A 17554-nucleotide genomic window follows, 5' to 3' on the forward strand; every position below is an offset into this window, starting at 1 on the left:
TCATATCTAATATAAACGTATCAATCAACTACTCCAAATAATAGAGAAAAATAACATCACCTGCTTAAATGAAATTATAAGGGTATCGGGTAGAGAGAACAAGAATGCAGCAATATGGTAAAACCCCATCTCTACTAAAAAACAAAACCAAAAAACAAAAATTAGCCGGGCGTTGTGGTGCATGCCTGTAGTCTCAGCTACTTGGCAGGCTGAGGCAGGAGAATCGCTTGAATCTGGGGGGCAGAGGTTGCAGTGAGCTGAGATCATGCCACTGCACTCCAGCCTGGGCAACAGAGCGAGACTCTGTCTCAAATAATAATAATAATAATAATACAACAGATCTCAAAATGTGGTATGAAAAGCAGATAGAGAAATTTGGTGTATTTAAATACAGAAGAAAGCCAATAGAGCCACATATTAGAATATAATTTTTATGACAAGACATTTCTCTCACTCAAATTTCATAACATTGCATTCAGAACCTCATATGTAGTAGGTGCTATTCCTTTTCCATTCCTAGTTCCTGCAATAATATTTTCTTTACACATTTAATGATCTGCTTGGTTCTGATTCCATATATGACAGGATTGAGCGCTGGTGGCACCACAACATAGAGATTGGCTAGGAGTATATGGTTATAGTGGGGCACATTTTGGCCAAAGCAATGAGTCATAAAGGAAAAGAGGGCTGGTGTATAGAAGGCAAGGATTATGCACACATGTGAACCACATGTGCTGAGGGAATTGAGTCGGGCTTCATGAGGAGGAAGACGGAAAACAGCACGAAGAATATGCACATAAGAAAGGACGATGGCTGTGATGTCAAACACTAGATTACAAATGGCACATAAGCCATAAATAATATTGATTTTGATGCTGGCACAAGAGCAAGACCCATGTGCTCACAGTACACATGATTCCCACAGAAGGGCAACCGCAAAATAAGAAATATATAGGGAATGACGAAAATAAAAGCCCTCACAAACACACCAAGACTAATCACAGAAACAACCTTGTTGGTGAGGACAGTGCTATATTGCAGGGGATTGCAGATGGCCACATAGCGGTCATAAGCCATTGCCATGAGGACTGCTGACTCTATAAGTGTGAATTGGTGGATGAAAAACATCTGGGTGAGGCAGTCTTCAAAGACGATCTCTCTGAGGTTGATCCAGAAGATTCCAAGCATCTTAGGGATGGTAGCTGTTGAGAGGCCCACATCAATGGTGGCCAATATGGCCAGGAAGTAGAACATGGGCTGGTGTAGGCTGCTGTCAGTCTTGACCACCAGTAGAATAGCGAAGTTCCCTATGAGTGCGATTATGTACACAGCACAAAAGGGAAAGCCGATCCAGATGTGAAGTGTTTCTAGTCCTGGGATCCCCAGCAACGTGAACGAGGAGGGGTGAAACTGGATGTCATTAGGAAGGAACATCCAGTTTGTGAATATGTAAGTCCACAGTCTACAGAAATGTATGCTCACCCAATCAGTATGTCACCACACAGGCTTCTGCTGTTCGGAGACAAAAATTTAATATAAGAAACATACACTTGTGTACATGCTTTTTTTGCAGGAAATTCTATCACTTTGAAACGTACTGTATATAGAGCACTTCAGATAAGTAAGAAACATCTCAGGGATAAATTCTTAGATGGATGTATACAGTAAATTAAAATAAAATGTTCTATGCGATACTTTCAACTTTGGTAACATTCTACTCTCCCTAAACCCTAACAATATAGCCTCATTGCCAATATTATGCTAGGATTTGCCTGAATACTTTTTACTTTGGTTATCCTCTATTGTTATTACCATTATCACCAAAGAACCCCCTTGAATTTTGAACAAGGTAGGGGTTTCCTAGCTCTTAAATGTAGTGGTGGAAATTAATTCCAGTTGATTGAATGATAACACATATGGATTAACACATAGAGTGGGTACTCTCTATTCAATAGACACACAGACTGATCAAAATTTATGCCAAAATATACTAAAAATCTCCTAAAGGTTTAAAATTGGTCCATTTAAAAATATTTAATCATGATTATTGTAAAACAAAATACAGAATAATAGTGAAAACAGCAGCATCAACCACCAATTATTGAAGTACTGCCTACTATTTGCAAAGCTTTGTTACGTGCAAGATCATCTCTAATTTATAAAAAGAACACCCTTCAAGGAGAATATTGATTTTCCTTATTTTCTATATAAGTGAGCTAAGGATCAATAAGTTTAAGAGGCTTGTCAGATGTTTAAAATGCTTCTAATGGACGATCTGAGAAATTAAGCTAGGGATAAAAGTAGTAAATTGACATGGAAGGAAAATAGAAAGCAACGAAAGCATAATGTATGACTTACCTGTGTTATACACAACAGATAAAATACACACACACATGCATAATATTACACACAGGTTAGACAAATACACATTTTTTTCAAAACTCACAACATCCATCTGAAAAACACACCTTAGTATCTCTAGCTCAAAGCTGAGGCAATCATCACTTTAGGAATTTAAGATGTATGTCAAATGTTTAATTAAAAACTAATGAGAAAAAATAGGAGCCTTTTAGACTATTAGATTTATGATAATGCAATTATTTTCATTTTTAAAAATTTATTATTTGAGACAGAGTCACACTCTGTCACCCTGGGTGGAGTGCAGTGGCGTGATCTCAGCTTACTGCAACCTCCGCTTCTCAGGTTGAAGTGATTCTCCTACCTCAGCCTCCAGAGTAACTGGGATTACAGGTACGCACTGTCATACCTGGCTAATTTTTTGTATTTTTAGTAGGGACAGAGTTTCTCTATGTTGACCAGGATGGTCTCGAACTCCTGGCCTCAAGTGATCTGACCACCTCTGCCTCCCAAAATCCTGGGATTACAGGAGTGAGCCAGTGCACCCAATCTCAATCATTTTCAAAGTTAACTAAATTAATCTAATCGTCTTCATGCACCTTGCTATTATTATTTGATGTGGGAGTATTTTCAGAGCATTTCTGACCATGGAAAGCTTTTACTGTTCCATAGAAAAATGCCTTACTCAATATTAGAGAGGTTAACAAACCCTGGCAGTTTGAAAGAAATGCCACATAAATTATTGGGATTACTACCCAAATTAGAGATAGTGATAAGGTTGTAAATCATATGCTATATAAGTCTATACCCCATTTTATAAAATGTGGGATGTTTAACAGGTAAAATAAAGAATAAATAACTACTAGAAAAAATTGTCTGTGTACATAAAATAGCCATCTTCTTGAGAAATATGTAAACAAACAAAATTATGGGCATCACGTTTTTGAATACATAGAACTGCATAAAATATGACTAATGGTTTTCAGAAGACATAAAAATAGAAACATTGGCCACGACAACACTTCGCTGATAAATAAGTGCAACCCATCCAGTCTATCATGTCACATTAAACATTCTTTATATGTTAAAATCTATTCTGAATGAAAATACAACTGTAAAATCACTAAGCTAATTTGTTGGTGAAATAAAATAACTCCTCTTTAAAGAGAGTTTCTTTTTTCCTGAGAATAACTGCTGAATAAGTCACATATGTATGACTTCTTTAACCTGTGCAGAATTACATAGTTCCTTCTGAATTACTTTGTTTTGAACATCAAAGTAGCATTTGAAACAACCATACCTCAATCAATATGGATTGGGGATAATTAAGGAGATAATCAGACAGAAATCGTTTTTGAAAGGAAAAACAAAGAAATCAAACACAGATTTACTCATTATTTTACCTCATATTTTATAACTCCATTTCAAGCTAACAACTTAACCTTCAATCTTATACTAATTTACAATAACTCTACACTTACTCACCTGTGCACACATTTTATGTTATTGGTGTCAGAGTTTATTTTTATATTTGCATCAATTAACTTTTTGCAGTTGTAGTCGTTCTTAATATTTTTTCCTTTTACTTTTATACTAGTGTTAAAAGTTATTATTTCACCACCATTTAGTATTACATTATTCGGCATTTGTATATATATTACATTTACCAGTGAGATTTGTACTTTCACATGTATGTACTATTTAGCATCCTTTCATTTCAGAATGAATTCCCTTCAGCACCTCTTGTAAGACAGGTCTAGTGGTGACAAATTTCCTCAGTGTCGTTTGTTGGGTAAAGTCTTTCATTTATAAAGGACAAAATGGGTTGAGTGAATATAGTAATCCCATTTGGCACTTTCCCCCCCAGCACTTTGAATATATCATCCCATCCTTTCCCGGCTTACAAGGTTTCTGCTGAGAAATCTGCTGATAATCAAGTAAGGGTTGCCTTGCATGTTATAAATTACCTTTATTTTGATGCTGACAAAATTTTCTCTGTGTTTACAATCTGGTCAGACACAAGTGCAACTTCTTATGGTCAGAAATGGATAACAAACCTGCAAATGTACCCCTGAACCTAAAATAAAAGTTTAAAAAAAGGCTTAGAACTAAAACTAGAAATATCTATATATTTCTGGTGACAAAGACTGAAAACAGATAAACAGTATCACCCATCGAGGAAGATGAATCAATTGAAATAATTTAAAAATATGTGAAAAGGGGCTGTGAGACCAAACAGGGTGTATAATCTGTCCTCACTTCACCCAAAATCTCTTTATTTTAGCATCCTACCCAACACCTGGCTGAAACTAAAACAGTTTTAGTTAATTCTTGATCTCTGGATACCAAACCCAAACAAATATCCCTGTTTCATCCTACTACAACTTCCAGCAGCATGTGACCCTGGATCATTCCATTCTTTGAAACAAAGTATATATTACAAAGTATATATCTTTATATAGTTTGTTTAAAAGTGTGTGTGTACATATGTACATGTACTAGTATATATATATATATATATATATATATACATACATACATACATACATGTTCAAATAGCAAGCTATATATACACGAACATGCCCATACACACATACATAAATATGTATAGGTGTTTGTGTGTGTGTTTATATACATATACATGTATATATGTATGTATGTACATATATTTTGAAGTACATATACTTTGAAATATATATTTGTTATATATTTTTGACAATTTAGTTAGACACAAGTGGAACTTCTTACAGTGAGAAATGAATGACAAACCTGCATATGTACCCTGAACTTAAAATAAAAGATTCAAATATACTATATGTATATATATATAAAACATACTCTTATACATATATATTACATCTATACATACTGAATATGTTTATGTATAACATACTATATGTATAACATAGCACACTGTATGTATATAACTAATATACTCTTACTTCCTTTCATATTACTAATCTTTTTAAAAATTTTCTTGAATATTCCTTCACAGTCAGATTTCTAAATGTTGCCATGGGTACCTTGTATTTTAGATGTGATTTTCTCTCTCTTATATAACTACGTTCTTTCTCTAAGATTTTTAAATTCAGAAATGCAGCATTCAAATCTGTCTATGCATTGGTAACTCCACTGTATATCAGCACACCTGACTCCTCAAATGATCTCCCAAATAGTATATTTGACAGCATACTGGATATTAGAACATCTAAGAAGCACAGTAAACATCACACAATCAATAAAGAATTTTCCTTAATAATTCCTTTAACATTTCCTTCTCAGTAAAAGTAAATCTTACTACATGGTTATTCAAATCTGAAAACTAGGTATTGTTCTCCGTTATTAAAAACCTTTTACCTCTGTCAAGTTCATTAATAAGTCCCCTTGTTTCTATGTCCAACATGCTTTAATTTATTTACTTCTGATCTTTAGCACTGTCATTACTGTTTCTTTTCTGTGATACTTTGTTAGCCTTTTATCTCATTCTTTCCACTCTTGTGCCATTCTTCCTAAATCTGTGTTTTTATAGCGGGTAGTAAATTCTTGAAAAACAAAGCAACAACAATGAAACATTGGCAAGTCAAGTCAGTCCTCTGCTAACAAGATAATTTCTTTTTACAGATCTCATAGTAAAAGGGAAAACATTGCTATGTTATCACTTGTGAGACTGTTACATAATGGGATCATTTTTCCTTATGTGTGTAAAAGAGAAGTAGAAGTATACATCTGGTTTTGCTCCACTCATCTTCCTTCTCATCATTGTGCTCTTTTGCTCAAAATCCTCAGCTTGCTTCCCAGACAGCTTTACTCTTTCTGACATCAAAACAGCCTTGCCACTCTTGTATACCAAACTACAGGCATTTTTTTTCACTCTTTTTATTGGTATAACAGTTCACACCTCTTTTTTTTTACCACTCTATTAAAACATTTTCATTCAGTTATCTAAAACAGCCCACCACATTTTCCTTTATATTACTGTATCACTAACACTTTATTTTCTCCTACAAAATTTTCTCCATTTTCTCCTCACTTATATCCCCTATTTCTAACTTCCTAAAGCCAATCTCTCTTTCCTTTAGCCAACCTTTTCTTTTCTTGTTTCTTTTCACAAATGGCAGTTGTTTTCCCTCCTAGCTCTGCCCTCCTCCCTCCATCAGACTTATAAAATGTGTAGGCTACTTCTGTTTACCCATCCCTTCATTAGCTTATTGCTTTGTACTCTTACTCCTGGTTAGGATGCTCAAGTTGGGCTTCGCTCTGCCTAAGGAGTCTAGAAGGTTACCAGTTTATATACCAATGCTTAAGGAAGTCTCTAATTTGTCCTGGAGTTCCGGAAGCCTGGGGAACTGTAGCTACTCATGGTATATAAGGAGTAGAGAGCTGTGGGTCTAAGGGATGTGAGTTGCTCAGGTAGAGGTACAGGAAATTTCCATAGAAACTGAGAATTCCTATGGGAGGTTCAAGTGGGAGAGAATCAAGGAAAATCTGATTCTACCTCTGCTGGCCGGATGAGCTTACATACACAATGGGGAGTGGGGAGGCTCCAACTATGTAAATTTTCAACAGCATAAAGGCACTATGTGAATATTAAAAGTGTAGAATTGAATAAAAAGAATATAGCACTAAAATGGTTACTGGAAGTAGGCAGATTCAAGAAACTATCCAGACATTTGGTGATCTCATAGGGAACTTCCCTAAGTGTTAAGAGTGAGCCAGAAATAGATGCATTCACAGAGAGACTGACATAGGTTCAAATGATCTCAAATGCTGTTTTAATTAAGATCTGAGATTGTTAGTGACCATGGCCACCTGCCAGAAGTAAATCTAAAGCTAAATCTTCTAAGTTAGAATAGTATTATATACATTATCCTTGGACTTAAATTATTAATGTTTCTACCTTATTTTACACAAAGTATCTTGCATTAGCATAACCAAGCAGAGAAAGAATCAAACAAACGTGTCATAACACCAGTCTTTTTTTTAAACAGAAATAAACATAGAAGATCAAATAATACTGTTTTCAAATAGGTTTTATAGTAACTGTAATTAAATATACTTAAGAAAATTAAATAAAATTTGAAGTGTTCGTTAAAAAACTAGAACCCTTTCAAAGATTCAAATGGAAACTCTGTATGTGAAAACAATATTAAAACTCGAATTAAGAAATCAAGAGTCTTTACTTCTATTCTATGAAGGAACTGTAAAATTGAAAACCTAATTAATGCCCAAAGTTGTGCAGATCTTAAATAGCAAAGCTTTCAGTGCAGGCCATCAAGATTCCTAGTTATATTTCTTACCTTGTACTTATATATGGCCCAGTAAAACCCCAGGATGAAAATTATTTTTAAATTGTTACATTTTGGAAAGGTCCCAGAAAACTTAGAAGAAACCAACAAATGCCAACGTAAATATTAATAAAAGTCTTCTCAGGATAAATACATGTTGTATCAAGAGAAGGATTGTTGATAATGAATTTCTAATGTAAATGAGTAAGTCAATTGTATATACATGTAAAAAAGAGGAGAAGGAAAAAAGCACTGTAGACACTATATGTGAGGTACAGCATAAGTAAACAAATTAAAAAAAAAATAAAGCAACCTATGTGTCAGGTAAAATAATGAACCCCAAAGATAAAGGGGAATTTAGGTTGCAGATAGAATTATGGCTGATAATCGTCTGTTCTTAAGATAGGGAAGTTATTCTAGATTATGTAGGCATGTTTAATGTAATTACAAACATCCTTACAAAGTGGAAGTAGGAGGCAGCAGAAGAGTCATTGTCAGAGGGATGTTATGTGAGACAGACTGCACAGGCCATTGCAGGCCTTGAAGATAGAAGGAGGCCATGAACCAAAACATGTTGGCAGTCACCAAAACATGGAAAAGTTAAGAAGGTGGATTCTCCCCTAAAGCCCCCAGGAAAGAATGCAACCTGCTAAGATATTGCTTTTAGCATAGTGACATGTGTTGAATTTGCAACCTACAGAACTATAGGATAGTAAATTTGTGTTGTTTAAAGCACTAAATATGTGATAGTTCATTATGGTAGCAATAGGAAATTAATATGACCCTTGTATAATTGAATTTCTAAAAAAAATTTGGGAAAAAAAGATAATTAGTAGATTTTCTCTCATCAATTTTCATAAAATTCTTTTCATAAAATTACACAATGTTATGTTCAAGTACATACACATACATCCTGTTACATAAGCAATCACAAAAGCAAATATGAAATTATTACTAGTGAATAAATATCAGAAAATGAAAAAAGTTTGCATAATTGGAGGAAAAATGTTTTCAAAAGCATATATCATGAATTGCAGAAAAATTATTGATAAAGAGGGAAAATATTTGAAAAAATGACTAACAATTTCCAAAATTAAACAAACATGTAACCCTTCAGATTTACAGGGTAGTAAAGATGTCACCCACATGGTGATAATAATTATCAGAATTAGAATCTCCACAATGATGCTCGATTTAGGAGAGAACTAAAGCAATATTTGCAACTACTTGCAAGTAAACCTTACTGTGTGATACAGATTTTTAAATGTATGCACATAATGAACTGCCATAAAAGGAACCATCCACCCGTTTTTATATTTGTGTATGTTGTTGTTTCCTCTTCACCTGATTTGACTAACTACTTAAACAAAATAAAACACTCATTTTCTGTTTTCTTTGTACATTTGTGATCCTTAAATACCCAGTAGTAATTACTATAGCTTGATAGAAGAAGGGATGAGAAGTCATGCAAATATACCTATGCATTATCAACCAGTTTAAAAATATAACTATTAATAGTCTGGCAATGTGTTTTTTGTTGTTGTTGTTACCATTTCTTGTTTTGCTATACTAAGAAAATAAAGGTAACCAAACAAAACAATAAGTAATTGACTTAAATACTCCTTGTCTGAACTACTATCCATGGGCTGCCCTGAGTGCTAGCCACTATATGAGGATCTCCTTTCACGTGTACCTATTGAATGATGACACAATGAAATATGTGGTTATGGACTTCTAAGGATTTCCAATATGGTTATATCTCAGAGATTTTGATGCTATAACGCTTGTGCTTTTTCTTGACCACACCATTCGTGCCTTAGCCTCAGTTTCTTTGCATTTGCTGTTCTCTCTGCCTGGAACACTTCACATGACCCTCTCCCAGATTCTACATGACTTGCTCTCTTACCTCTCTGAAACCTTTACTTAAATGTCATATTCTTAGTGTCAGTTCCCCTGACAATGTTACTTTAGAATTACCAACACGTACTATAACCATACCCACTCCCACTTTGTACTTTACATTTCAACATAAAGTTGAAAGACTTATTTTATTTCTTCGGTCACTTGTCTTGTTTCTCTTACTGTAGAAAAGGGTATTTTACCAGTTTTGTTTGTTAGTATATGAACAGCACCTAAAACAATGCCTGATAATAGTAGATAATTAATGCGTATTTGTTGAATCATCAGTGAATGGACTATGAAGCTGACATCCTTTTCAGTGACCAAGATCAGTCCCTATCACTCATGTACAAACCTTCTAAAATGGAAGCCTGGAAAACTCAGCTCTGCAGCATTGCACAAGCTCGTTCCCTCTCTATTGCTGTCTCCATCAGTGACACGGGATTAAAAACTCATATGATGTTAGGAATAAAGGAGACTAAAGCTGATTAACAAATTTCCTCATTTTACAGATTTCAAAATTGAGATTAATTGGATAAAGCAAACTGTATGTGATTTTAGATAACCAATCAGTAATAACAAAATAACTAGTCTCTGACCTCTGGATTATCATCTCTGCTTTCCGTTACTCATGGGAAACCTGCAGAGGAATGATATGATAGTTCTCAGTGTCTACAAAATTGAATGCATCTCTTCACTTTAAGACAGTGTAGTTATGCTAAATATTGAGTCATTATGATATGATTATTTACTTTGTAATTTCACTATTATACTAAGTATGGAGTCAAGAGGTAGTTGCACAATAGTATCAAGATATATATAGATTTAATTTGGTCATTAGCCTACTTATTATGGTGCATGGACTAGTCACACCCTCCTTGTGGTGTTCAGAACAAAGAATGCAGAACTGATACCAGGAATACCGTTAAAAATATTTAAGGAGTTTATAAGATTTAAAATAATAATAATATATATTTTAATAATATTAATTTTACCCTTGGAAATAAGATAATCCCATATTTCAGAATCTGGTCTCAGAATCAGGACATGGGTTGTCTATGTCCAGTAACATTCCATTTCACAGGAAAGGGTTAATACTAAGCTCAGAGCTCTGCAGGTCCCATTATCTCTAGGGTGTTCCAATATAGGGTGTTGCAAAGATCTCACTCTGGATGTTGTGACCACAGTACAAAACACCACCTGCCTAAGCAAATGGAATTCAGAATAATGTGAAGGGAGATTTGCTTACTTCTGCAGGTGTCTCTGCTGGTAAGTAACATTTTGGAAGTATGGATTCTGATCTGTGGCTGAGAACAATGAAAAGAGCAGAAGGTGATAAAATAGGGGAAAGAAAAGAAAACCTTCTTATTGAGGGAAGTGGATAAGGGAGCTTACTGTAAGAATGTGTTGGCATAATTTCATATACACTTGAGCAACTACTACCTTCAATTCTTTCTTATACATCTTACACAATCTCTGTGTGAAGCTCTTACATCTTTTGCTACTTTTGCCATTCTATGCACTTGAGCTCTTCACAGCCATGCAGTGATCTATCAAAGTTCCTTCTCTTCATGTTTTCTGTGTATTTCTCACTGTTCTCTCTCCTTTAGTCCTTCTAACTTAATCTAAAGATTAGATAAATGGTCCCGACACAGGCCCAGGTTTGACATGGAGAAAAAAACCATAAATGAAGTTACCTTAAACCATTCAGAAATTATCCCTCTCCAGTATAACACAACCAAATTACATGCTATCTTTCTCTGACAAAAGGTAGTCCCAATCATTTTTCAGTGGTGCAGTTTCCAAATGTGTGATGCAATTTTTGTGTAAATGTCAAATGATAAGAATAATAATTTGCACTGGATTATTTATATGTGCAAATATATAAATAATATTTATATTATTTATATGCAGATAAAGTGAGTATCAGGATTGAATGTCTGCTAAATTATGTAAAGGATTACCTGACAAGCTGTATAAGCAAATTCACTATAGCTTTTTACTTTGTCGTTATCAATAGGATAAGCAGTAACTGTAATACAATTTTTTGATGAGCCATCTCAAGTCAGAAATAGCTTGTAAAGCTCTTGCAATGCAGGAACTTTACTCTCATTTGATAGGTAAGGAGTCTCAGACTTAGAGAAGAAAAATAATTTATTCAATATTACATGGCAATGAGAAACAAAACATGAACTCAATTCCTAGTGTTGGTTTCTAAACATTATTCCATTTTCATATACTAGGCCCTGTTAAGTTAGCTAAACCAAACTCACAAAGAAGAAATATGAACATAGGATTTTGTCACATCTCTTTCACTAATCTCCTCAATTACAACACCATATCTTGCATACAGTCACTCCTGATGAAATTAAGATAGTTTTCTAAATAGTTATTTTTTTCTGAGTTATTCCTCTTCTGTTTCCCAATTTGCTTGTTTTGGAATAATTATCTTAACTCAATTTCCTTTTCTTCTTCCTATACCTGGATCAATTTCTACCTTCTAAGATTTCTTAAGAAATTTGTCCAAGACCCAAGCTGCAGTGCACCCTTCCAAGACACACACATGCACATGCACACACGCGCACACACACACACTAGTGTGTGAAAGAGAAAGAGTTCTTGATCACAGTGTGCTTGATCACAGTTTTATAAAGATGAGATACATCATAGCAACACTTAATATAGCAAAACAAATGCTAGACTCACTATCAAGAAGTGGTGTGTACAAATTAACTCACTTTGCCTGACAACTTTGTGATGTTTCATAAACTTGGACATTAATGTTTGTGTGTGTGCACGTTTGTAAATCTGTTTCTTTCTTGACAGTTGTCAGCAGAAAGACAATTAGAAATAGCAAGGTTAATCACTGTTAGGCAGGAATCTAGACCCAACATGACGGCGTTACCCGGCGTAGCAGGCCTTTTGTTAAAGACTCCCTTCACCCTTGTACACACACACCTGCAGACTTACATGTGTCAGAGTTCCGGCTGGGCAACCACCCTCCCCCATGACCTGCAGCTCACCTGCATTCCACAATTTCATAAACAGCAGTTTCAGTTGACAGTTTCCAAAGACCCCTTCCTCATGACACTTACTCAACTCCTGCCCTAGTAGTTTCAAGACCCACCAGGCCCTGTTTGCACAACCAGCTTCCCTACCTCTCGGGCTATAAAAAGCCCCTACCCTCCTCCCTCAGGGCGACTTCCTCGGCCCACACCTTTGGACCGAGGAACCTCACCCACAGCCCTAATAAAAGCTATTCTCACTGCCATTTGCCTTGTGTCTTCGTTCCCGGTTCGGCTCCAGCCTCAGTTTACCTTTACAATCACCAGATCTGAAATGAAGAGGGATATGTTCATTCCACCGTAAGTAGATCCAGAGTAAGAAGATTATCCTGAGAGGGTTATCCAGAGTATGAGACTTCGATAATAAAACCTCAAGGCAGGGTTCCTCTCTAATATTTGCACCCGCAAGAAAGGAGAGATTGGAAGCTGACTGTGGAATGAGAAAGACTTCCAGACTTAAACAATAAAACACCTGCACACATCCAAAATTATCTTAGACTGTTCCAGTTCGATACATTTGTGGTTTCTTCGAAGAGTGGATTACCTATGCTCGGCTCATAAATGTGAACTATAATGGGTCTGGTCATATTTAAATCATGTATCTACTTATTTGTCCATAACATATGTATTTGTGAATTAAACAGTTTTTCCGTGAAATAAGGTTAAAATATTTTCAAGAGAATCTTTTGTGCTTCTAAAGTAGTAAGGGAACAATTTTATCTCACCAATATTTTATAAGTTTACATTGCTGATTTGCGTAACTGTTACAACTACTGACACTAAATTTAAACCACTATGTTGCATCAGAAAACAAATGTTCTTTAGTTCATCTTTTGCGATCAGTCTCAGCATATGATCTGGTACATACGTGGTAGATAATTACTGTTTGTTGAACTAAAATATTGAATTTACTTGAATGGATCTAATGAAGTACACTGAAATATTTGGGCCACATATTGCCATTAAATTGTAAATACTTTGAAGCCTCTATGATGCAGAAATATCGTAGATATTAGTTTCACTGATTTATTTGTTTTCTCTGTGCACTAAGCGAGGATAAGACAAACTCAATGAATGACAGACATTCAGTCTACGATATATTTTAGTATAAAAATTTCCCAGAAGGACAGCCTCAATGAATACCACTCTATTTCATCCCTATTCTATCCTTCTTCTGGGAATTCCTGGGCTGGAAAGTATGCATCTCTGGATTGGATTTCCTTTCTTTGTTGTGTTCCTGACAGCTGTCCTTGGGAATATCACCATCCTTTTTATGATTCAGACTGAGAGTAGTCTCCATCAGCCCATGTTCTACTTCCTGGCCATTCTGTCATCTATTGATCTGGGTCTGTCTGCATCCACCATCCCTAAAATGCTTGGCATCTTCTGGTTTACCCCGAGAGAAATCTCCTTTGAAGGATGCCTTACCCAGATATTCTTCATCCACTTGTGCACTGGCATAGAATCAGCTGTGCTTGTGGCCATGGCCTATGATCGCTATGTGGCCATCTGTGACCCTCTTCACTACACGTTGGTGCTGACAAACAAGGTAGTGTCAGTTATGGCACTGGCCATCCTTCTGAGACCCTTAGCCTTTGCCTTACCGTTTGTTCTACTCATCCTAAGGCTTCCATTTTGTGGACACCAAGTTATTCCTCACACTTACTGTGAGCACATGGGCATTGCCCGCTTGTCTTGTGCCAGCATCAGGGTCAACATCGTCTATGGCTTATGTACTATCTCTATCCTGGTCTTTGATATCATAGCAATTGTCATTTCCTATGTACAGATCCTTCATGCTGTATTTTGACTTTCTTCACATGATGCACGACTCAAGGCACTCAGCACCTGTGGTTCTCATGTGGGTGTCATGTTGATTTTCTATATCCCTGCATTTTTCTCATTCATGACCCATAGGTTTGGTGAGAATATACCTCGCTTTATCCACATCCTTCTGGCTAATTTCTATGTAGTCATTCCACCTGCTCTCAACCCTGTAATTTATAGTGTTAGAACAAAACAGATTAGAGCACAAGTGCTGAAAATGTTTTCCAATAAATAAAACATAGCTCATTTATAAATACCAGATTTGTCAATATCATAAATAATCATTTTTACAATGAAAGTGGCACTAATTTTCTATGTTCAAAATAAAAACAGAATATTTGGAAAGTATTTAGGAGCATCTTAGGGAAGGACTGAAAACAGAAATCGTTTGGCAGGTGCTACCCACAAATGGAAAGTTAAGCTCATGTCAAATGGATAAATGAAAATGTTTTCTGATATTCCATTGTTTGCAAATTATTCAGATTCCTAATATGGAAGAATATGAACACTTTGTCCCGCATCCTTTATGACTGAGCATAGCATAGTCATTGTCAGTTTAAAGCAAACTTGAACGAAAAACCAGAAACAAGCAAACAAACAAAACACTATAAAGCCATTTTATGCTGAGTTTAAACAAAATATCGAGTCATCTTGATTAGTGCTGGTTCTATACAAGAAACATTGGGGATTTTCCATATACCTGGACTATTAAAATAATGTTATTTTGACTTTGCCATAATAATGTTGGAAGGTATAAAATTGATACTGTTAATATGATAGCCGTGGAGGTCTTCCACCATAAAGAGAATAGCAGAAATTTTGAAGTCTTAGTAAATTTGTAGTCTTTTTTATTTGGGGAAAAAAAAAGAAGACATGCTGTATTTTTTTACTTGGTGGGCAAGTTTTTATAAAATCTAACTTACTGATAGTTCTTTGAAAACAAACTGTTATTTTCCAAACAATATTGTTGATGTGTGTTTTTTTGCCATCCCTTAGAGAAGTTTCACTTTTATGGAATGTCAAAAGTTCAAGTGATATTCTAAGTCTATCACTACCTAAGTGTTTTTTGTTGTTGTTATTGTTGTTGTTGTTGTTTTTTTAATGAAAGTTTAGTTCCATGTGATATAATTCAGTGCTATCCAGGTACATGTGCATTATTGACATTATGGATAAAAGATTCAAGGGAAAATGTGCTTATGAAATTTGGAAAATTCTAACATTCTAGCAATATATTTATTGCAGGACCTTTCAGAGTTTTTAATCTTCAAATACTCATTTGAAACTTTAAATCAAGATTGGTGTCAAAGTGCTCTTCTTAGGCCATCCCATGACACATATTCTGTTGGGTGCACTTTAGAAAAAAAAAACTACTTATTGTTATTACGATGGAAAATATAATGTCAAATATTCTTAGGGGAGATATGTATTAATTAACATTACACCCTGGACTAGAAAATCTATGAAAAAAAAAATCAGTTACACTGTGTATTTATAGGCATTATAATTACACATTATAATTATGTAATTATAGACTTTTCCCGCACCCCAAGTGTGAGATTGAACTCATCGTTTACCTATTCATTTATTCTGTTGTATTGGTTCAGCCTTAATCTTAGGCTGGCACCATGTTCCTGGGTCTTGGAGGTGAAAAGTTCTAGGTGAGTGATTCTGCCCCTCCCCAAGCTGCAGGAGATTCCAGCTGATCCTGATTCATGCTGTGGTTATAGAATTTATTTATGCTCCTTTAAGCACCAATGGTCTTCACATGTTCTGTTCCCCTGGTGGCTAAAGGCATTCACTCCTCAGGGAAGAGGAGAAAGAAGGAACTGGGTGAAGTGTGATTCCCATCCTTCTGTGGATGCTATTCCCCTTTACCAGGTCTGCTCCATGAGGAAGCCTTTTTCAGTCAGTCTTGCCTCCAGTCTTTCTCACCATTACTTGGTAGAAGCCTAGGGAGGACAACCTGAGTGGGAATGAATTCCCTCGTTTCATATTATCACAGAAGTCTACACTTCACTTTGAGGAATTTGCTTTAAAATTTTAGTAAACCCTTTTTACTGGCTTGTGTAGAATCTGACATCTGCCCCTAATAAGCTAGGGGTCATGTTCCATCCTTTCTTGAAGTTGCCTATCTTTCTTTAGGTTAGAATTAGTTGGTTGCTCTGTGATTTTAACTATTTGATCAGTCCAAGAAAATTGCGAGTTTTTTTCTTTTTTTTATTGTACACTTCTTTTTGGCCATAAGGTTTTGAGAGCAATGGTCTTCCAATGTATACATGCTAAATAAAAACAAGAAGCCCTTGTAGAAATTTTAAAGCATGCTGTAGCATTTAAGTGGAAGGGCATCTATATCCATTGGTAACTCCCTATAACTATTTCTCCAGGGATGGGCTGTGAACCACTGAATCATAAATATTGCGATGATTGTTGAAAAGCAGATGTTATGGAAATCACCACAGAACTTTTGAATCTGATTACCTTAGAGTAGACTCAAGCAATCTTTATTTTTAAGAGGCTTCAAACATTCTAAATTTGAGAACTATCACTCCAGAAAGTTGAAAGTTGATTAATAATAATCAGTTGATCGTTAAAAGGAAATACTAGGATCACCTTTAGAAAGACAGGTAGTTGCATGCAGAATTGGCCAACCCAAAGCTGAACGGCACTACCTCTATACCTCTACACACACATACACACACACACACACCCCTCTGACTTGGCCTAACCCACAGCAAACTTTGTTTTTACTTACCTGATATTCCTGATGTCTTGTATTCAGGAACTATTACTATTTCTATTCGGTATAGTGGGTAAGAGTGTAAATCTAGTGTCACACCCCTTAGGTTCAAATCCTGGCTCCCACTTTACCATCTCTGTGACTGGAAAAATCAACTAATTTCGGTGAGTCTCTGTTTTCTTATTTGTAAAATAAGCATATCAATATTAGAAATCTTGTCAGTTTGCAGGAGGAATTACTGAGGTTAAGGGATCTAAAAATTCAGAATGGACTAGCGGAATGTCAGCACTGTAAATGTTATATGTTATACTGAAATGTTTATGTATCTGAATCAACTTTATCAAACTACTGGAGCAAAATGTTTCTCCCCACTCTTCATGTTC

General features: G+C 35.5%; 2 protein-coding genes across 2 annotated transcripts; one reads left to right on the forward strand and one right to left on the reverse strand.

The window, feature by feature from the left end:
- Positions 1 to 475: 475 nt before the first annotated feature.
- On the reverse strand, positions 476 to 1434 carry OR52E2 (olfactory receptor family 52 subfamily E member 2). Its single transcript, XM_017878712.1, is given in 2 exon segments — positions 476 to 888; positions 891 to 1434. Coding segments are annotated over 2 exon segments (957 nt in total).
- Positions 1435 to 13742: 12308 nt separating this feature from the next.
- On the forward strand, positions 13743 to 14669 carry LOC108533794 (olfactory receptor 52E1-like). Its single transcript, XM_017878710.1, is given in 1 exon segment — positions 13743 to 14669. A coding segment is annotated over 1 exon segment (927 nt).
- The last annotated feature ends 2885 nt before the right edge of the window (positions 14670 to 17554 follow it).

The sequence above is a fragment of the Rhinopithecus bieti genome, unplaced genomic scaffold (genome assembly GCF_001698545.2).
Source record: "Rhinopithecus bieti isolate Rb0 unplaced genomic scaffold, ASM169854v2 scaffold_11971, whole genome shotgun sequence".
In the NCBI taxonomy this organism is placed as follows: domain Eukaryota; kingdom Metazoa; phylum Chordata; class Mammalia; order Primates; family Cercopithecidae; genus Rhinopithecus; species Rhinopithecus bieti.